This window comes from Thunnus thynnus, chromosome 8, assembly GCF_963924715.1.
Source record: "Thunnus thynnus chromosome 8, fThuThy2.1, whole genome shotgun sequence".
NCBI lineage: Eukaryota > Metazoa > Chordata > Actinopteri > Scombriformes > Scombridae > Thunnus > Thunnus thynnus.
Window position 1 is genome coordinate 26,753,526 of NC_089524.1, and position 22,602 is coordinate 26,776,127.

At 40.7% G+C, this 22,602-nt stretch overlaps 1 protein-coding gene across 1 annotated transcript in view; it reads left to right on the forward strand.

Moving 5' to 3' along the window:
- scfd2 (sec1 family domain containing 2) overlaps positions 1–22,602 on the forward strand; it is an 87,577-nt gene that overhangs the window by 59,713 nt on the left and 5,262 nt on the right. Inside the window, exons 6-7 of the mRNA XM_067597599.1 lie at positions 13,549–13,694; positions 19,032–19,166. Of these exons, the coding sequence (XP_067453700.1) occupies positions 13,549–13,694; positions 19,032–19,166 (281 nt within the window). The remainder of the gene's footprint in view (positions 1–13,548; positions 13,695–19,031; positions 19,167–22,602) is intronic.

The window sequence follows — 22,602 nt, forward strand, 5'->3', positions numbered from 1 at the left end:
ACCTCCCCTCCAACAGTGACTCTCTTATTCACAAGCAGCTCACTACATGCACTGTCAACACGTTTGATTTTTTTTTTTTTTTTTAAGAATGTTTTTTACCTATGTTTTTGGATACACTTAATTAACTTTTGCGTCATAAATGCGTGAGTTTCTTCTGCATTCAGACACACACGCTGTTTTTATGTGTTTAGGGGACTTGCACTGGGGAGGGGCTTCAAGGGTGATGATTCCTCAGACTGTGAGAGATTTAAAATCCTGAGAGGGAGGGAGAGGTTGGAGAAAACATGGTGGGAGAGCAGGACATCCCCGCCACACTCTTCTCCTGCTTTCCTCCTTGTGCTCCCCCTTTGATTAATGTCTTGCCCCCTACAGTGTATAGCAGAACTCCACAGGGCCTTAGGGCCCCAGGTGAAGACCTCAGGGAGGCAGGAATGGAGGAAAAGAACAGAAAGACATGACTGCAGATATAGAAAGAGTTCTGGACTATTTGCTTTTTTGCATGTTATCGACCAAAACATTTATCTTTTGACTTTAAAACATAAGTTATTTTATCTGACAGATGCATTAGTCTTGCACACAAGATTAACATGAGACAAGCATGTACTGGCACAGAAAAGGCATGCCATTTGTATCCTTGCTGATAGTAAGAGATGAATGTGACAGAGGTAGAGCGGAGGGGAAGCAAACAAGCGGTTTGAGCTGTGAAATTGAAGAGGATCAAAGTGTCAGTGAGTCATAAATAAATCCTGGTTCCTCCCTGTGGAAAGATGGAGCGGACGTTGTATTAATCTGATTCTAACAGCTCTGTGAGCATCAGTATACAACCAGCTCTCTCTGAGCTTATAGTGTGAGTGTATATGTGCGCAGCTGTGTTCATATTTTTGTTAACACTCTCGATACTTTAACAGAATGCAATACCGGCATGGTTACTCATGAAAACTGGGGAGGTGATCCATTGAACCCCCCACTGGCCAGCAAATTTTCCCAGAACTCTCTCTGCCTGTGTGTTTTTGATGCAATGTTGGAAACTAGCAGCACTATGAGCTTGTTTCCTCTGGGCCACATGTGCTCTGTGGTGCTGAGCAGACTCAGAGCACAGCAGTAATGAGAAGTCCAGGTGCAGATTTTACCCTCAGGGAGGAAGTCCTTGTTTACTCATATTTAACCTTGTTTCTGACCTCCCTTTTCTTTAGGCTTTTTTTTTGACCCCACAAACATTGTTCTATTGAAGTCTCGCTGGTTGAGATAGTCAACCAGATACCAACGCTGACGTTGATGTAACAGACACACTGGTAACCATGAAAACTACAAAGACTACTAAGAAAATTACCTCATGTTCAGAAATCAAGATAGGGTTTCAAAGAGAACCAAAAATCAAAATTTTGCAACACATACAGTTAAGACATTAGCGCAGATGTTTCAGCAACCTTTCTTTGTTCAATGATTACATAATGTGTGGAACTCATGGTAGGATAAAGATGAGATATGTAGTCAAATAAAACTTGTGGTAAATGTTGAGAGTTCTGAACAAAATCAGTAACTTAAAACCATTTGTTAAATGCGCAGTAAATAAAATTAAAGCTCCTGAAAATTTGGTTTCAAATCCCAAATATTTCTTTATAATAGCAGATATTCATGACAAAATAAACAATCAAAGTGAAAGTTAGGGGAAAAATAGGTGTTATTTATTGGGAGTTCAACACTAAATAACTCAGTTCAGCGGCTTGGGTGTGTACTGATTAGATTTGATTGACAGTGGCCTGGCAACATCAGTAAACAACACTATAAATGTCATCAGATTTGGATTTAAGTGTTGTAAAATCCTGATCGGAAGTCCAAGACATCATCTTTTTTTCCAGTGAGCCTCGCCCACTTCCAGCCAGCGGGGAGAAACCAAGACAGCACAAATATATAAATCTCTTATTTGAAATAACCAAAACCGTTCTAACTTTGGCTGAAAACTGTTTGTCCATGTACGACCCAATCACTCATATATCGAAGCTGATTGAGAAATACTATTGTCAGGGCCTTTATCAAACAAAGAGCATCTGCAGATTTTCTCTCAAACCTCAAAACCCTTCGATCTCATCGTACACTGGCGGAATTGATTCATTATCTTTAACTTTCTGCATGTCATCGCTTTTTCCAGCAGTGACACATAATTTAAAAAGTGTCGAGCATATTTCTGCTTGTGTTCTGGCTGTCTGGAACCAACTTTATTGGCTTTGTCAAACAGGTACAAGCTGACAAGCCAGTTGGTATTAAACAGTCTCCTCTTCTAACACCAGTGCTGTTGATTGTGCTGTCAGTACACATTGATTTACACTGATTTAAACTCTCCTTCACCTGAGGACCTTAGTTTACGTTACCACACTACATTTATTTGGCAAACACTTTTGTTCAAAGCAACTCTCGTCCCAGTTCAGTGTCTTGCATGGACACTTAAACATGTGGACAGGAGGAGCAAGGGAGCAAACCAGCAACCTTACGATTAATGGCTCTACAACTTGAGCTACAGTCACCCTGCACATACATTACATTGTCCATTAAGTTTAGGTGGATGTTTGAACAGAGGCAGAGAGGACAGTTGCTCTGTGCTGCTCTGCATTTGACCAACAGAGGGCTCCCTGTCAGTGGAAAAAAAAAAATGTTTACTAGTCTCAGAAGAATACTCTCTGCTCTAATAAAGGTTTAGCCTATTACAGATACACTGTCATAAAGTTTTATACTGTTTGAACTGTTGAAGGAATTGCAATGTTGCAGACACTAGACGAGACACTATTCATTCAGCAAGCTGCCATTTACTGCACCCCCTGTGTGCTGTACATAGTTCTCTATCTGCGCTGTCTCTGTTGTCCTTAAGGGGGCAGAATAACCCTACTTTTGATTATAGTGTCTCTACTTTAGTTCATCAAAATTATTGGATGGCCCAGCATCTTTCTTTGTATACTGTAGCAGGGGGAGCTGGTCAGCTCAGCATGATTATCTCATGGTATGTCTGTACACAGTAACTTGTTTAAATGAGATGCCTAATCTCACAGCACAGTCCTACAGTCAAGGTCTTTGTCAGCAGTTTGAGGAGCTCAAATGCTGCCAGCTCCTGCTGGGAGATTAGAAAAAGGAAACACTGTGAGCACTTTTCTCTGTGGAATGGCCTGATGTCTGCACGGCTGACGCCGGGCCTCAGGAATGGTCTTGAATTGAGGAGTGTTGAAAACTGTCCCTTACCAGTTCGGACACACACAAACACACACATTCACACTTGTTGGAGTGTGCACACTGCTTAATCATGCATGTGCACACAGCCGCAGCATATTTCACCAAATTAAAAAACACTCTCTCTGTCCTGGCATGGCGCATACACACATTCAGTCATCGCAGTGCTAATGACATTCTTTCACACGCATGCAGGTATGATTGCGTTGCAACACTCTCCAGGTTCAGCGGAGTTCAGTGACTGACCTACTGGACAGAGAGGACTTTCCTGAATGCAAGGTCATTTACATGGTTTTTAAATATTTACAACAGGTATAAATAGAAGACTCAGCAACATGACTTTTTAAGATTCACAGCAGGTTTAAATGCAATACTGAAAATGTGTTTTCTTAGCAGTTTTCTCTGAAATTGTAATGTTATAGATCAAGGAACTGAGGCATCTTTTTATTATGCAATATGTTTCTCAAAAACATCTTCTAAAATATCTTTTAAATCAGAATTTTCTGTTTTTGCAGACAAGGTGATTTTCAGCAGCTTCACTTAATTCTTTCATAGTCACGTAAGAGTTACTGTATAAAGAGGTGTTTTTTTTTTTAATCATTACATAACATTGTCGTAGCCAGCCAATAGCATGAAAAAATAACATTGGCTCCTCAAATGTAATCACGTCTCCCTGAACGTTCAATCTCTCTTATTTCACATATAAGGAAAAGCTGCCGCTGGTAATGCAAAACATGCCTGATACGCATATGCATGTGTGTGTATGCACAGGTACTCCACACATTTTAATGCACACAGACACAATGAGAGCAGATTTTATTAGCTGCGCTGTGCTCGTTCAGTGCAAGCAGCCTTTTCAGCCTGTGAGAAGGTCTCGGGTTGCCATGTCAACTACGTTCTCACCCGCAGAAACATAAATCCTGTAGACTGGCCAGATAAGCACCTTGTGACACTATGTGAACTCAGACACCCTAAGTACACAAGAGCACATACACTTCTCAGAGCTTTGCTTAAAGGACTTGACCAGTGTGTATTCAAGTTTTAGTTCCTTAACTACAAAACATGTGCTCTCTATAATGTGCATTATTGAGTGCATGCTGTACAGTCTCAAGTTGGGTTTTTTTTCTGAATTTTTCCTCCTATTACATCATATTTTAGTTGCATTGACACAAATTCAAGTGTACACTGTATTACCAGAGAAAGATAATGTAGCTTTTGCAAAATATAATGGAAACTTGAATTTCACTCTGATGATTACTCAACTCATGGAAGGATCAGAGATTTATACATTACAAAAAATAATAAAAAACAATGGTTGCCCAAACGATGGTAGAAAAATGCAAAAAACGTCTAAAATACAGCAGCTTGGTTAGCAAAAGGGTTACCTGTGATGTAAATATATGGAATCTGTGGTAAATGGGCCAAAACATGAAAAACCAGTAAGGCCCTTTAAAGCTGCTCTAATTAATATTTTTATATCAACAATATATAGATAATACATTAAAAGCGCACCAACGTGTATCAGCACATCTGCCGTCCTCAAGATGTCTCGACACACAATGAACCCAAACCAATAAGTAGTAATTAGTATGTGTAGTATGTATAAAAGTAGTATGTGTTGATGGTTTACATTCATGTTTGTAAGTGACATGTATCCGGCTTTTGAAGTCCTAAACTGCCACGTATGCACAGATTTAACTGATTTAACTCAATATGAAATGCACCTGAAAATAGAAAAGACATAAAAACAACATGAAACATGAAAGGTACTAGAACAACACCATAAAAATGACCAACTAAATGTAGATATTTAGTTATATATATATAATAGTGATTAATGGACCACCTTCCACCTAATAGCTACTACTGGCTTTGAGACTCTTGTTGTTTGAGGAGTTTTAATCTGTCATTACCTCTGATGTCCAAACCTAATATATGGAACAATTTGTCTAAAGTGAAAGGTAGTGCCAAACCCACATAATCACTCAACTACACAGTTTGGAGCTTTATAGTGTCTTTCAGCTCTGTGTTTTGGTTTTATGGTCTGCAACGTTACTGTTTCTCATCCAGCCAATTATGATTATCGAGTGTTTTAATGCAATTTTAGCAAACACTGTACAAAATATGTCGGAAATCAACATTTTTTCATTGATGTCACCAGGAATTCTGGGAAGAGCCTTACTTTGTATCACATATCCAGCATAAGCATCTCCATGGTGACAGCATTAAGAACATTACACTTGTTTGTATGCATGAACTAATAGTATGAGTGCAACATTTGTATGCATAGCCATATATTCCATCAATCCACTGAAGAGTATTTTTGCAGTAGACGTGTGAATAAGCACCTGGTGATCCACTGGGATGTGGTTATGTAACTACAGGGAAATTTATGAAACGGGAGAGCTAACATACTGTATATCCAGTCAGCCAGACAGCCACAGTAGGGCTGATGTGGAAAAGGGGTTTGTTTAACATCCCAGTATAATACACACTGTTACACACACACACACACACACACTCTCCTTTCCCCCTGCTCCCCCCTCGTCATCTCATGTGAAGGAGGGGACTCATGTTGCATTGCGTGCAGCGTTGTAATTTTGTCTTTGTCTGGAGTCGGTGGCATTCTGTGCACATTGCCTGATTTCACTGATCTACCTTGAAGCCACGCTGGAAACACTGGAACCACCGCAATTATGATACAACAGCGTCACTCGCACACAGTCACCCATTCGTACGCACTCACACAAACATACCGCACTGTAATTACAGAAGATCAAAGTGAAATTCAGAGAGTCTGATAGTCCGGCTAATAGCAGACGACAGCGAGGTGAAACACAAATCATGAGGAACAATATCAAAGAGCCAACACTGGGTTAGCATAAGGACGCATGAGTTTCTTTTTCAGTGAACGTTTTCATTTCGGCAGCTAATACTGCCGTCATGAATCAACCATTGTCTGGGAGGATTGAGGTATTTGAATTAAAAGAGGGAAAAATGTGAGTCCTTAGAGAGTCATATTTTTTTTTATATGAAAAGCCATAATTTGCCTTTGAGTCACAAGGTTAGTTTGTCTCATTGATATATCAGATGTCTGCATTTGATGATTAGTTATTCTGTGAAATCTTTTAAAAGATGTTTGTCTTTCACATACACAGTATCTGCACAAGCGCCAAGATTTTTCTCAAACAGCCTTGTGTTTGGTTTGTGTGCAGCTTTGATTTCACCAATGAGTGTGCGCGTATTAGTATCTGTGTGTGTGTGAGTGTACCACCTAATCTCCAGATGGGAGAATTAGCGGCCGCCACTCTCTAATTGAGCAGATCATTACCCTCTGATTTAAGCCACTGTCCCCACTTTCATCCATCTTTTTTTCACACACACACACAAACACACAGCGCAAACACACACACACTCTCTGATCTCCTTATAGCAACACACACGTGTACCCCCATTCTCGTTAGTCATTACATTAAACCCACGCACACGGACAGAAACTCCCTTTGGCGGCTACAAGGTGTTTCCCCCTCAGTGGGTGAGTCCTATGTGCCTGCTGTTTGATCTCCTCACGCCTGTTAGCAGACAGCGTAACATCTGAGGACCTTGTTGCCAGGCCATTGTGCAGCCCGCATGCCCATCCACTAACAAAACCACTCAGCTGACATGAAAGCACTCAGGAGACAGTGTTTTACACGCAAATCCCTCTGTTTTCCACAGTTATGCTACTTGTGGCCCGCTCCAACCATGAAAAGCTTTCACCATAAGACCACACCCTCCTCAGCATGTGATTAATCACATCCACTGTGAATACACTGAGTCCTGCGACGGAAGACTGAAGCTTAAGATACTGGCATGTTGTAACTATTAAGTGAGTTAGTGTGTGTGTATTGTTCTGCACTTCGTAAAGAGTCTGTGAAGCAGCCCAGATTAACAGGTCTTGTGTTTTCTCTCAAGCGGGCCACTCTGGAGAGGATTAAGGCTTATCACCAGAATTCAGACAAACTATGGGCCCAACTTCTAGAGCGCTGACACAGCAAGCCAACCGTCAGCTGCGGCTTGCCTGTCGTTGATCATCTGTGGCCTACTGTCAGCTTTTGTTTTTTGCCTTGCCGGCACCTTTGGCACTAGCTGGCCCTTATTAGTTTACTGTTATTTTGGCCAATTGCCCGGGTGTCATAAGCAGCCTGTGAGGGAGCTGTTTAACAGTCTGGTGAAGCAGAGATCACAGGCTGACAACACCAGTGCAAAGCGACACAAAGCTTAAAGATCCTCCCAGACGTGTTTTAAGATGTATATAAAATTCTCTACTTTGAATAATAAAATGTGCCCAACATGGTTTTTCCACAAAAAAAGTTCAATTATCTCGTTCAAATGACATCTACTTCATCACCTTTATCAAAAGTTCCAGAAAGTATAAATATGCAAATATTTTTCATTTCAAAAGTTTAACTGCTGGACACAAGACGTCTCCTACTTCACTGTTAAGTCCATTCTCAGTGTTTGTGCACTGGTGGTTTCAAGTTTCCACATCACACTTGTGTAAATTGAATAATGGATCAGAATTGGCTCCAAACTAGTTGTGATGTCACAAATCCTGCTCGTATGCACATGCCTCAGATTTTCAGTGAGCACAGAGAAACTTTCTACTTTCAGCAGATGGATGTGAAAACAAACATCATTCTGCACAGTGAAGCTCAAACATGAATCAAATAAAGTGAAGTAACAACAAGCAAAACAGGAGGGGGACTTAAAGTGTTACTGCTTTTCGTCAGAGACATTCTTAGTTCATAGACACATTCCGAGTATATGAGGCAATTTAATCAGATTCACAGGCAAGAAAATAGTAGGCACATGTTTTGGTTTTTCTGGGATATGAATACAGACTTCTGACTAATTATTTGATGGCAGACCTTATGTGCTTACGTGATCCAACTTTGTCACTGCCTGCTGTATGAAGTCGTCATGGCATAACAGGTTCCTCAGGATAGTCATCAGATTCATATACTGCAAATGCTCTAATTTACAATTCTACATTCAAACTCATCAAATCACAGCTGTGAAAAGTGCAAACAAACATAAAGCGTGTTTGAGTATAAACTATATTTAGTGTGCAGAAGTATATAGATGGAAACTTTTAAATGAAATATTCTGTGATACATTTTTGGGCTGATTTTAGCAAAAGATGCATGTTACTGGGTTGTTCTACTGGGTGCAAGAATGAAAGTAGTGACAACAGTTCTGCATGTTGAGTGTATTAAGAGGGAACAGAGGCTACTTTGTGTTGTTGTTATGAATTGATTTACAGTCTTCACTGTGTACATGTTTGGAATTAATGCATGTGAATGTATTTATGCCGTCTTGTCCACAGCTCATCCTCAGTATACTGTACCTTTCAGCACGTATGCTGGTTACACACTGAGTATTTCAATAAGGAGCATACTAATTGCTGAAAAAGTGTCTATATTATTTCCTCCTGTTATTGTTCATTTTAATCTGCAAATCCATTTTAGGTTAAAGGTGATAGTTTGCATTTTTTGGAGTGGGGTTGTATGAGGTAGAGACCATAGAGCTTTCATATTCCTCCGCATGCTGCACACTGTATTACGCTGCAGCAGCACTTTCTGATCCAAACAGCTGATATGCGGCGTAATGCGGTGCGCAGTATGCGTAGGAATACAGAAGTTCTACAGTTCAGAAAACGTAGTGCCAAAAGAAAGGGCTGTCTGACTGCAGGGTAAAGCGATGAAAATATTCTACTTATAGCATACACTTATACTGATATTAATTTTTTTAAGTGGGCCTTTTTTTAGGCGGCTAAATTTTGTTTTGCTGCTGGTCCTGACCACAGCAGTACATTGCTTAGCTTCTGTGCCGGTGCTTCTGCCTGTTTCTCCAAACTGGGGGGTGCAGACCGCCATCTACTGCAGGTAATACACTGACTATGGATAAATACAATACAGTAACTCTTACAACCCCACTTCAAAAAATGCAAACTATCCCTTTAAGGTTGAATATTGCAGCACAAAATATTTCTTTTTCATTTTTCCTTCTTTGTGTGTTTGCTTTGGCTCTTGAGGACAAGTAGAAAAGCTGAAGGTAAATTCATTGTAGCTTCTTCTAAACCTTAATGTGCGTGTTTCCGCAGTACAGCTAAACTCCTCTTATGTCAGTCTCATGATGGCACCACGTGGAAGTAACTTCCTCCAGACCTAGAGATCACACGGTTGCCATGGTGACAACTAGCATCATGTAAGGGAAAAGGGTCATGACAAACACTGAAAACCCACCACTTCCGTCTCTGTTCTTTTATCCTGAGATACAGTAGCAGTGAGATTTTCCTGCTCAACATTCCACACAGGATTACCGAGGCTGATATAAACTCTCTCTCTAAAAAAAAAAAAAAATCAGTGCTTTGCTCCCTCTCTCTCTCTCTCTCTCTCTCCCTCTCTCTCTCTTTCTCCTTCTCTAAAAATCACGGACCCTCATTCTTTTCTCAGACCAGAATAGAATTTTTGATCAGGTTTCAAAATACGCCAGGATATTTATAAGTAGTCTCGTTGTCTACATTCCACCGATAAGTACAGAGCGATTAGTTTTGATTGTGGGGTCAGGCATAGATGGAGAGTTGTTGCAGTGTTTTGAGGGTTGTTGAGGAAACAGACTGCGTTTTTCTAATTTAATGTTCCCTGTGTTCTTTAGCAAAGGCCATATTTCCTGTAAGCAGAAACAGTGTGGCGGTAGTAATAGAGACAAATGCCTTCTTACTTCCAGATTTCCTTCTTTTTTTTATTAATTATTTCCACACATTGTGCATCCAGTCTCTGTTTGCTCAATTGCTGTGTAACGTTATATGCGAGAGATAGTAACTGTCAATATCACTATTTGTTGTTTGTTTGTTTTAATCTCTATTCAGCTACATTTATTAGTGACACATTTGTCTGTGACTCTCAGGTTGATTTTTTTGCGTCACAAGTTGCACTCACACCCCTCTAAGTAGCTATTGCTCACCTCCGGCTCTGTTAGAAAACCCTCAATCAACCTTTTCCTGTCTGGATTCTTATTGTTCTCTGTTTAAGGACCAAAGTACTTTCTCTCTCCTCCTTTTCTCTCTCTTGGCAGCGCAGTGCTGAGTCAGATATTACTTTGTAATTTTCTAAACAAGTTGGTGACTGTTAAACTGAGTAGTTTCAGGAAGTAGATGCATTTTTTTTATAGACGTAAATGGCATTATGCAGAGCTGTTCAAATGCTATGTACTTACTCATCATTTCCCATCATGTGCTTCAGTTTTACAAAGGTTGTAATCATACAAAGACCAGAAATTATGCGAGGAGACAGTGAGGTGGCAGTTAAATAAGTTTATTATGTGCTTGACTCGAACAAAACAGAATTCAGCTCACATATTTGCGTGAGAGCTATCAGACGGCGGTGTGAGTGTGGTGCGGCGCAGATATGGTGGGTGGTGGCGTGGTAGAGTTGCGTGAGATGAATTTTAGACACAGGTGTTCAGTCTCACAGCCAAGTTGGATGTTCCCGGATCAGCACCTGGTCCTGCTCCCGCTCAGGATCTGCCACGATCAACATCACAACCACAGATTGCCTTGGGAGGGGTGGGGGGACCTGCATCCAACAAGCCTGCCACAGCTCCAAACCGAGCCCCTGGACTGCACTGTATGCTTTGGCAACAAGTCAACCGGCTCTCTCACTGCAGACACGCAAGCACTCGAACAGATTTACACTTCTCCTCCTACCTAGCCCTTATTTCCAGCCCACTCCTATTGCACAGCTCCTCCTGTGCACTCCCGCCGCGAACACATGGAATATTCACACATCCCCACCAACAGATGGTTACTGTCAGATCATGCAACATGTAAATTTACTCCCGCATTTGCATGTTGTATTTTACCTTTTTATTTTTTGTATTTTTTGACAGTATAAATGCTCAGAGACAAACATCAGCTTTAGTTTGTTTTCTCGGATGCCTTTCTCCTCTGCGGGCGTCTGGAAAGATAAGACCCACATCTGACTGAGTCTTCACGCTCAGCACCATCAAATAGCCCTGCTGTTTTTTCCCCCAAAAGTTTACCTCTCAGCCAGAGCAGCACAGGAGAGCAAACCACCAAGCCAGACACTTTACATTCCTGAAGGCAGCGACTCAAAACAAAGACTCGCCATGCTGAATTTGATATCATCTATATGAGAAGGAAAAGGAACTATCAGAGAACAAACAACACGCCTGACAAAGTCAAGCTGTTCAGTGTACGTCATCTTACTGCACTGACATTGATGTATTCCTAAGCATATATGTTGTGCCAAATCAAATGAAGCAAAGTATTTACGCAAGTCAGTTTTTAGCCTTGTGGAAGTCATATCTTGTCTTTACGGTCCTGAGGGAGAAGAGTTAGGAGTGACATAACTGACCTCACAATCTATCAATTTACAGCATGTTACAGGCAAAGCCTGTGATGTATATGTGTGCATAAAGGGAGATTTTTACCACATGTCTCCTGAATGTTGATCTTATCTTCAACAATCACATATTACTCACATATATGTCTGCCTTTGACTTCTTTCCAAAGTAAGGTCTGTGTAACATGTGAGCTCATACATGGTTATATAATATGGAAGTAAGAGGTTTAATTGAGTTTCCAGGGATTGATGGTAACCCCATGGTGGCAGAAGTCATGCATAACCTTTTGAGTCTAGCCTCATTAGTCTAATCAAAGACTAATGAGGAGTTCCCGCCAATTCTTGCTATCTTTTACTGAGAGTAGGGCATACAGTATCCTGTCACTGAGAGACCTGCGTGTCCCAGTTTGTTAATATATTCTATATTCTACATGCAACATATTCCATAAGACCATTTAGACGCACTGCATTTTAGTTTTTATCAATGTGCTTTAAAGCAATTTTTCTGCATTTCACAATATTTTTCCGCTTTTGCTGTTTTTAGCCATGCTAGCAGCAGGGATATATGGATGGCAAAGTCAGACCAACACTTTGGTCCAGACTGAAATATCTCAACAGCTATTGAATGGATTTCCATGGCATTTTGTACAGATATTTATGGGTCCAAGAGGATAAAACCTAATGACTTCAGTGATCCAACTTTTCCTGTAGTATGACAGATTTTTAGTTTGTCCATTACTTTGGTTTATAACCAAATGCTGCTAGTATAGCTGTAGTTTTGTTAGTTTGCTTAACATCCATTTAATTTATAATATGGTATAAGTTCTGCTAAGTTGTGCATGACTCTTGCGTGTTGTGAGCTTTGTCGTGTTTCATTGTTTTACGTGTTTTGTGCTTTAACTGTGATCAGTGGACTGCAGAGGAAAAGGTCCACTCAGATCATTTAGAATCATGAAATGCAACATTCGTGGTCCCTTACAAATAAATAAATAAAGAATAAACACACCTATAGGCAGTGTTTGTGGTGGTGTAATACACCTCTTATATCACAAAGTGGTCCAACAGAGCCCAGAGAGGCAGAAGACAGGAAGTGGCTCCTGTAATCTTATCCCTGCACCTCGTTCCCAGCTTCCATCTTAAAGTTCCCATCAGGTAAAGTCTGTCATCGAATCTGAAAATATAGAACTATTCCTTTAAAATACAGACACGCTACGATGTTGTAAAAAGTGCCTTCTTATTTGCTGTTTTTGCAGCATAAACAGTTGAGTCATCAATGTTCTCGTTAGTAATGAGCCTCTTAAGATGCATATACATGCTGATGCAGTTTTCAGCTTTGTGTTTATATCTTCTATAACACAGCTGACCTTCTTGTTAACGGAAGGCTCCCACATACCTGAGCAGCCCGAGGGGGAATTGCGAGGTGCCAGTCGACCTACTTTGCCATCGGCGCTGCCATCCTCTATCCTCCTTCAGGATCTCTCTGTCCTCTCACTTTCTCTCTGTTTACCTCTCACTCACATTCCTATGCTCTGTTCCCTCCAGCCCCCCACTCTCTTGTCACTGTCTCTCCTGTGTGTCTCTCCCCTTATCTTAAGCTCTGCCATTTCAAGTTTATTTCACAGCGAGTCTCTTTGCTTCCATCCGCACTTCTTTAGAAAGGAGGGAACATTAGCTTTTGATTAGACAGCAGTGTTTTCTCCTCGAATAAAGGAGCTCTTGTCCTCTCGCTTCCAAGCGTTTACCTTAATAATTGGTTTCAGCGCACACCCAGCTGAGAAAATTACCCACAAAAGCCAACATGTTTCATCTTACAGCCCAATTTTTTTGCAGATACGAATGTTTTCTTGCATGTGTTAGAAAGAAAGAAACTTAGTGGATTTTCATTTAGTAATCATTAAGTAATCCTGCATGTGTGTGTTGCTAGGTTGTGCAAATCCCGGAGAGCTGACCACGGAACGAGCCCACTCTGCAGTGGAGGAGATGTTCGAGACCCTCCGAGGTCTGAGCCATACCAGAGATCACCTCAAGCAACTACGCTCTGTCTACACCGCCAGCGATGGAGTTCACCAGGTCAGAGACACACAAACAGTTTTTGACAAGTGTGTCAACATCAAAAAAAACACACACACACACATCAACTGTTATCCACCACCGCAGCAGCTTAAACGACATGAGTATATTCCCCAGCACACCTAAGACAAGCTGAATATTTGGAATAATTGTTTGTCACACATGGCTGATGTTCTGTTTACCTGTTTCTGTACTCTGGATGTGGCAGGCAGAGATTTAGCAGAGGACCTTTGGCCCGCGTTCTTTTTGTCGCCTTCCTGTTTGCGTCACACAGGCAAACAGCACAAGAGAAGGAGTTCACTGTGAGAGCCTCTTCATAAACTGTCTGTGTCTTGAAGCTTATGTAACTCAGGAGGGCCCCTCTGTGCATCTTTGTCCTTGTGAAAGATTCTTACCTTTTCTTACAGACAATCAACAGACTTCACTCCCACTGTCCTTCACTTTGATTGGGTAGCTTTTCAGAGAATTATAGGGCAAGAAAATAAAGGTTAGCCGACGAAAGTTTAAGACACGTCGTACTTATTTCTTAGCTGAGTATTTTGAAGACAGCAGAGTGAAAGAAATATTCTAGGAACTAGAGTTGAGCCTGAAAAAAAGCTTTACAACAGCAGATGTTTGGATGGACCTCTGTTTTCTTCCCTTTTTGTGTTTTATTGCTGTGTTGATTTGTCGATTTGGGTTTTCATCTCCCCACTTCTTACATAAGTCATTGATCCATTCTTTAAGCAATGAGGTACAAAGCTTTGCTTTCAATGGAGGAGTCCAGCGTTCAGGAGGAAGATTTGATAAAAAGAAATGTTTGAAAATGTATTATGATAAGTTGTTATATGAGCATAACAACATTTAACTTTCATCCATTTTCCTCCTAGTTTTCTTCAGCAGTATAAAATCATCCAGAACTCTGTGCAGCTGTGAGACTGATTGCATTAAACTTACTTCTGTTGTTCTTTCCCTTAATTGTCAAAAAGCTTTCCTGCAGCTTTTTTATTACTTCACAATCTCATTGAGTGGCAGAGCACCATATAAAGTCAGCTTTGTCAAAATGTGTAGACATCTTTGTTACTGTACAGGCGGGGTGTGTGTGTGCACGCATGTGAGGAGCGCCACTGTGTTTCTGTTAGGACAGGACTGTCTGTCCTCATTTCTGCTGAATTATGAAAATGATTTCATATAAAAGGAGAACAGCGTGATATCTTCCAGCTACCGCCTGTTCTTGAGAAACCTCAAAAATCCATCAGCTGCACTCAGCACGCATCCCCTTCCACTGATGAAGCCGATACTTGTCGGTCAAGATGTCTTCCCCCGACGCCGAGCTCTCCTCCTCTGGGTTCAGACATAAATGAGAGGTTTTTTACTGTATGTCATGTAAATTGCTGATTTTGTTCCTCAAAAAGCCTGAAATAAGACCCTGTCAAACACAGCGATGGGTCAATGTGGGATGAATACCACTTTGCACAGTACTATTATCTTCAATAATCAAGCTTTCACAGTTCATTTAAGTGAAGGAGTGTCTTGAAAATAGCAAATGGGTTTAGTAATATAAATGAGAACAGCACAGTTTCTCTGTTGGCTCCAGTCACGCTCTGTTTATTCCAACCATAATTAATCAAACCGGCAGACAGCATCACTCCTGTATGCTTGCACTGTCACATGTGTGCTCGCTGTAGAGCTGCATGAAAATCGCACATTTCCTGAGCACATGTCAAGCTGTGAGTAACTGAGCGCTGACAAATTTCTTGGAAAAAATACATCAATGAAATCTGAGTGATGGAGCCTGTAACAGCTGGAGTCTAATGCTATGTATTGACCTCAACGGAGGGGAGGGGCTTCATTTCCTGCTTGTCTGAGGAACACTTAATGGTAGCTATTTTATTGCTGCAAGAATTCTCACCCTTATATAAAATCTTTGTTAAGAACAACGAGGCAAGGCAAGAGTTGCATAACCAATATGCAGCCATAGAGACAAGAAAATGATTCATCAGAGTCTGACTGTGTATACGGTGTACATATGTATTACTAACTTATTATTGCACCATGGAAAGCATACACACCTTTGACTAGATGTATTTTCCACCTACAGAAGTGCATTTTATTGGCATTTTGATAGAAGCTGTGTAAAGTATTGGCTGTGTTCATTTTTGTCTTCTGATGAGAACATAATGTCATACATGTGATACATTAACATGATTTTGGAAGACATACATGACATGACATAAGACGGTAATTTCACCCAATTTACAAAAACATCTTTTCTCATATTTCCCTATAATGTCTATAATGTCTCTATCTAGAAGTTGCACTGTGCATCACTGTGCATCTATAAATCATTCAAAGAAATAGTTGCTTGGTCATTTTCTTGTGCAGGCCAGTGACTTACTGGAGTCTTGTCATCACCATGAGGTTGCCCAGCAACCAGCGGAGACTCCAGAAAGACACTGCACCAGGCTAAAAAGAAAACCAACATATCCTTAAATGTACAAAAACGAGAGTGGTACCAATCTTCTTATCTAACTCTTAGCAAGAACACAAGTTACACAAACAAGCACAATAATTGCAGTTCCCAAAACTATTCCTTAAAAAACGACTTAATTTCATTCTGTGTGAGTACTGTTTCCTTTGAAAGACTTTAAGTTCAGGGAGGGGACCTGTTGCATCTCTCGCCTCCTCGTTTCCTGTCCTCTCTGTACTGGTGTTACATAATTAAAGGCATAAAATACCCAAAAAATAGTAATTAAAGGGTAGTTCATCCAAATTACAAAAGAATATTTTTTTCCTCATATACTATAGTGGAATCTGTACATGCCTATAGTTTTTATTTGCCCAGGTTTTAAGATATGTGTCACAGATTTCTGCCTTATCTTTTACAATGGAGGTGAAAAGAATTTCAGTCATACTGTTAAAAAAATACATTACATGAATACATTTAACAGAATCAGTTACTGTGAATAACCCACAGAATGCACTGTCCATTTTCACTGGAACAACTTTCTACCAAACAAATCGTCCCTATTGCAAAACTACCGGCAGCGTCTTCTGTGGCAGTTTTAATATTTTCACATATGTGTGCACGTGTGTGTGTGACCAAAACTACCTGTGTGGCTACATACCATTAGCGGTAAGTGAGAATTTTGGGTGAACTCACCCTTTAAAAGACAAAAAAGCACATAGCCTGTGCTGATTAAAACTTGGCACATTGTTTTAAGGGATTAAAATGAGATGCACAGCACAACTTCGTTATCATTTTGACTCAGTAAAATATTCCGGCCCGTTCTGTTCTCTGTCCTGTGTGTGTTTTCGATGTTGTCACCATGTTGTTTTGGAAAATTAATTTGTTCATCCACCTCATGCCAAGAAAACCTGTGGGGAAACTGATACCCACGTGTGTATGTGTGTGTGTGTGTGTGTGCGTGTGTGTGTGCAGAGGAATATTTAAGCACTGGCATTATCATATGACTAATTCTAATATTGTTTTTATCATGTGGGTGTTTGTGGTGTTGATTTAATAGGATTGCTTTTAGCTTTTTGGGAAGCAGATGAAAATGGAGTGCGCGTGACTGTGGGTAGGATCGGTCGTTTATACTTGCGATATTGTTGGTCATGTATGTGCGTGCACGAACATGTTATTTAGCCGGAGGTGAATCATTAATGTGTTTACTCCGAGCTTAGTTTGTGCAGGCTGACCCATGCAGCAAAGTGTTGTTGTTGGCTGTAAATGTTAGTTTATGTAATTCAGGATATCCCCAGGCCTAGTTTGGCTGCTCCTCAGGGACCAGAGGAGTGGGAAGCTGTGAGTCTTCTGTTAAGAATGATACATACTGATACACCATATTGAGGTGAGAGGATACTTGTGGGCAGAAACACCTGGGTGCATTAGCATTTGGACAACATTGCGTGTGTGTGTAGGTGTTTGTGTTTATTGCCTGACTCAACAGTCTTTTCTCAGATGATCTTTTGACAACATCCCAAAAAAGAAAAAGTTTTGTTTCTTACCTCACTCACATTTTCAGTAAATTGTGAACTCATGTAAAATGATTCCAAGATAATCAGCCTGATTGTTTTAAAAGTTCTGCTATTCAGATGACTCAAAGTAAAGCTCTGCCGAGTCCTATCTGGCTCTTTATTGTTCTTTACGACAGCGTAGTTCACTCCCATGAACCAAAAAAAAAACTGAATTCTTGATCTGCTAGCTTTGAGGTCTATAAATGGTTCATTCTGTGCTGGGTAGCTGGGCAGAAAAAGCTGACTCCCCGTTGCTGCTAAGAATATTAGAAGGCATTTATGAGGCTTTATTTGAAGCTCTGCAGTTCATCTCCTTCAAGGGCATATTTCAAAGTAATAAAATATTATGGCTATTGTGAAAGCTTGGCAGCTCATAACTATGGAGAAGTGAAGCAGGTGCTGTTTACCATTTTAGAGAAGCAGGGCAGGTCATGTGATGGTGTTCATAGGAAAAATATGAATATGTTTTTTATCGCACATACACACTGAGCTACATCGAAAACAAGCCAAAATGTCACAGACTTTCAGTATTCAAATGTCTCAAATATCAACAATGTTGTGAAAACAAAACTAAGAGTCGACAGACATGCTAGCCGCTCTGTGAGGCTGCATTTAAGCACACTGGTGCTTTGAGCTAAATACCAACATGCTTACAATTACTGATGTTTAGCAGGTGTAATATTTACCATGTTCACCACTGTAGTTTTGCGTGCTAGCATGCTAACATTTGCTAATTAGCACGAAACACAAAGTACAGCTGAGGCTGATGGGAATGGCATTCATTTTGCAGTTATTTAGTGATAAACCAAAGTATTGCACAAATAAAAATTTCACATCTTACTAAAAGCCAAGAATGTTAACAACATGGTGGTCCGAGAAGTCAGGAAATCATCAAAGTCATTAGGATTCATCATCTGGGGACCATGAGTTGAGCAGCAACATCTCTTTCCAGAAACTTTGATTAGATTTTTCCCCTTTAACACTTGCTCAATGATGAGCCAAAGTTCTGTTTTCAGCCACATCTAACAATGCAGGAATTTTTTTTTAACCTGATTGCAACACTCTTCCTGAAGTGACTCATAAGTCAGCGGCCTGTTTAGCCGAGCAGAGCTGTTAATAGCGCGACTGTCTCTCACACCCACGGCCATTCACACAAACATGCAGGGACTCAAAGGAAGACATACCAACAGCTCCTCCATCACATCCATACACACATATTTATGTAAAGATTATTTATTTCACTGTAAAATTGATACATGTCTGTATATAAACATAAATAAAGTCCTGTCAGTGCAGGTGTCTTGCGTGTTAACTTTCGTGTTCATGTGTGTTTTCCAGGCCACCTATCGTCCTTTCCTGCGGCAGATATTGGAGGAAGTCTTCCACCCTGACAGACACGAATGCCCCGACATCGAGCACATGTCCGGAGGCCTCACCGACCTGCTCAAGACCGGCTTCAGCATGTTCATGAAGGTCAGACAGTGCTCACACACACATGTACACACAGACACACATTTTTATATGTAATGGGGTCAACTCTGTCACATCATCTTAACCCTTCCTTTTCCAGCCACCCTTTGTGGACAATGAAGTGCCTTCTTCCATTGCTTGGACTTGACCTAATTTAACAATTTGCTGAGTAAGCTTCCCATGTCTGCATGTATACTATGTTTACCTTAGTGGGCCAATTCACTCACTCACACATTTGAGATTTTGACGCACAGCAAACATTGTCAGTTTACACAGTTACTGATTCTGAAAGAAAAACACAATACTTTTGCACAAGGATCACATTTTATAGGGCAAACATCCACGTGTCTCCACATGGAGTCGCCAGCTGCTTCTTTTCACATTTACGGATCTCAATTTTCTTCACTGAGACAGCTTAACATGCTGCCCCCCTAAACTGATCGCAGCCCCCCTTTTGCCCTTTCTCCAATCAGCCAGTAGGAGCCAAAGATCAGCAATAAAAATGTTTTATTTCTTGGTTTTTCCACCTACAATCACTGCAAACTGTCTTCAGTGCATTTACCAAGAATCATGGCATCCAGAAGTTGAACAAAAATTCTTAAGCTCAACAGAAGATGTAACCACAACTTTTACATTTGCAGTACTTTCTGTTGTATAAAGCCCCTTTCACACATGCAGTCTATCCCTGAAATGTTCAGGAACATTTCCTGCATGGGGTCATGTGTGAATGGGAGCAGGGATCAATATTCAGGGAAATCTGTACCACCAATTTCCCACCTCAAGACCTAGTAACATTTCAGGGACAAGCACGGAAAGTGTTACCTCCATCTGACAAAAGATGCTTTCACGTTGAGTGAGTCAACCAATCACAAGACTCCACGGATGACATATTTGAATCTGTGACTTGATTACAGTTGCCTTGCCAATGCTTTCACGGGCAATTTGTCTCGCAAACATGTTGAATATTAAATACATTACAAGAACATTGGCACCAGACAAAAACAGCTCCTCACCTGCCATGGTCCTAAAAATAATAAGAGACGTCCTCCGCCGCATACACGTACATCCAGCCTTCCCCATCTATTCCACCATTGCCATGACGTGTGAAATCATTCATTTAGTTATTCATTCATTATTTTACAGTTTTGTTTTTTTAATGTTGTGAATACCTCAGGGGAGATGCACCTGAACTTTTGGAGTTGAATGAATCTCTTGCGCTTCAGCTTCTCCACAGGCAGAGGTCGGTGCTCTCAGAATAGGACAAATTGTTACAAACTGTTCAATGTGCCACTTCTCAAAGTCTGCACCCAAAGAATATACTGGAGCACACAATTCACTTTAGCAATTTACAGAGGTGCAAACAACTAACGTTTCAACGTGCACTGCATCTTCAGAGTCAAAAACCAGAAACCTGAATCTTTGGGTTATGTTCATATTTTGGCCAAATGTTTCTGTGCAACAGACATGTAGCTTGGGGCTTGTGGGTAATGTATATCCACCACAGAGCAGATCACTATCCACAGTCTGATTATCCAACATCTGGGCCTGCTTAAACTGATGATTACCCAGGGGGGGGAATAAGACCGGTTGTGTAACCATGACCTGGTTTTACACAAATTAAGAAACTTGGCCCACGAACCACCAACTCAGACAGACTAAACCTATAAACCTGAATTTAGAGTATTCTATAGGAGCACAGTGCACACCCGTCATGCAATAAGACACGCCAATAAAACATCTATTTTTAACCACAGGGCCTTCTGTGTACTTCATACTTTATATCATTAAACACTCTGCAGACCCTGCATTCTGGGTTATGACCCACTGTGAGCTTGTGCACCGCTGCTTAAACTGTCACCTATAACTGTTTGTAACTAATTGGGTACGTGTGTGTGCTTGGTGTCCCATGTTTAGTCTCTGTTTAGCAGTCTGACCCCTGCTCCATCAAAAGTTAATTCAGCCACAGTTTCTCAACATTACACCTAATATACAACATTTTAAGTCCAAAGTTTACAGGACTTCTCACATTTTATGAAGCACAATTTGTTATTTGCTCACTAGCACTACTGATTCGTCCAACCATTAACAGTTTGATCAGCAGATGAGGCCACTTTGTCTACAATTCTTGCAGTGACCTTTTCACAGTGTTGGAAAAAGTACACAAATACAACAATGTACTCCATTACAAGTCAAAGTCCTGCAATGAAAACCCTAGTTAAGTGAAATTATTGAAGTATTAACAGCTAATTTTACTCAAAGTATTAAAAGTAGAGTTACTTCTTTGCAGAAAATCTGCCTCTGTGACCAAAATATTATTATATATGACATAATTAGATTGTCACTGCTGCATCAATGTGTAAGCAGCATATCACTGTTGCAGCTGCTTGAGGAAGAGCAAACCTTTAACTACTTTGTATACAGTTAGCTAGTTTAGTCCAGTGTTCTCCAATCTAGGGGTCAGGCCCCTCCAAAGGGCCACAAGACAAATCTGAGGGGTCGTGAGATGATAAATGGGAGAGGAAAGGAAAAAAAAAAGTTCGGCTACACAAATATGTTTTCAGTTTTTGGACTCTTTTCTAATCTTTGATTTGTGTGTGTGTGTATGTGTGTGCGTGAGAAATACTGGCTCATTTGAAGAGTTATTGAAATGAAACCATGTGAGAAGTTTAGGCAGGAAATGTCTCTTTGGTGGAACTGCTAAACAACTGATAGACATCGGAAACTTAACGAGGAGCCACAACTACACACTCATTTTATACAAATGCTCACAAGACAAAAAGGTTTAAAGCCACTAGTTTAATATTTAACAATTAGTTGTTTTTGTCAGCTGTCAGATAAATGTAATGGAGTAAAAGTATTTACTTAAGTAAATGTACATGTGAGAAGACTGGGATGTCTGACAGTGGATCAGGAGAACAGGGCAGCAGTCATAAAGGATATACTGATCCTCTCACACAATGTGAGCAACACTGGCAACACGCCATTTCCATTACAAACATGGAAATTTATCGGAGGCACTTAAATCTAAATAATATGTATCAAAAAAAACGAGTGGGTTGCACCTCTAAAAAAAGCCGGAGGATATACTTCATCATGGAATAATGTTTTCTTCTCCTCACTTACACTTTATCTGGCACACACCCCCTCACACCCCCTCTCCACACGCTTCCATAAGCCCCTCCTTCCCTGTGTGTCCCATGGCAGTGCACATGGTTCAGACTCTTCAACAACACGCAGGTGGTGGTCTATTTGCACATGGTGCTGGTGTGTCTGAGAAGTCACCAAGCGCCGCCGAATCCATCTCGAAAACACAAAACATAACATGAGCAGAATACACGAGAAAACGTTTGTTCACACATTTTTTTCGAGAAACCCACGTTGAATCATGCCTGACACGCTTCACCCCAGCCTGCTGGTGTTTCACGTGTACAGCCACTCT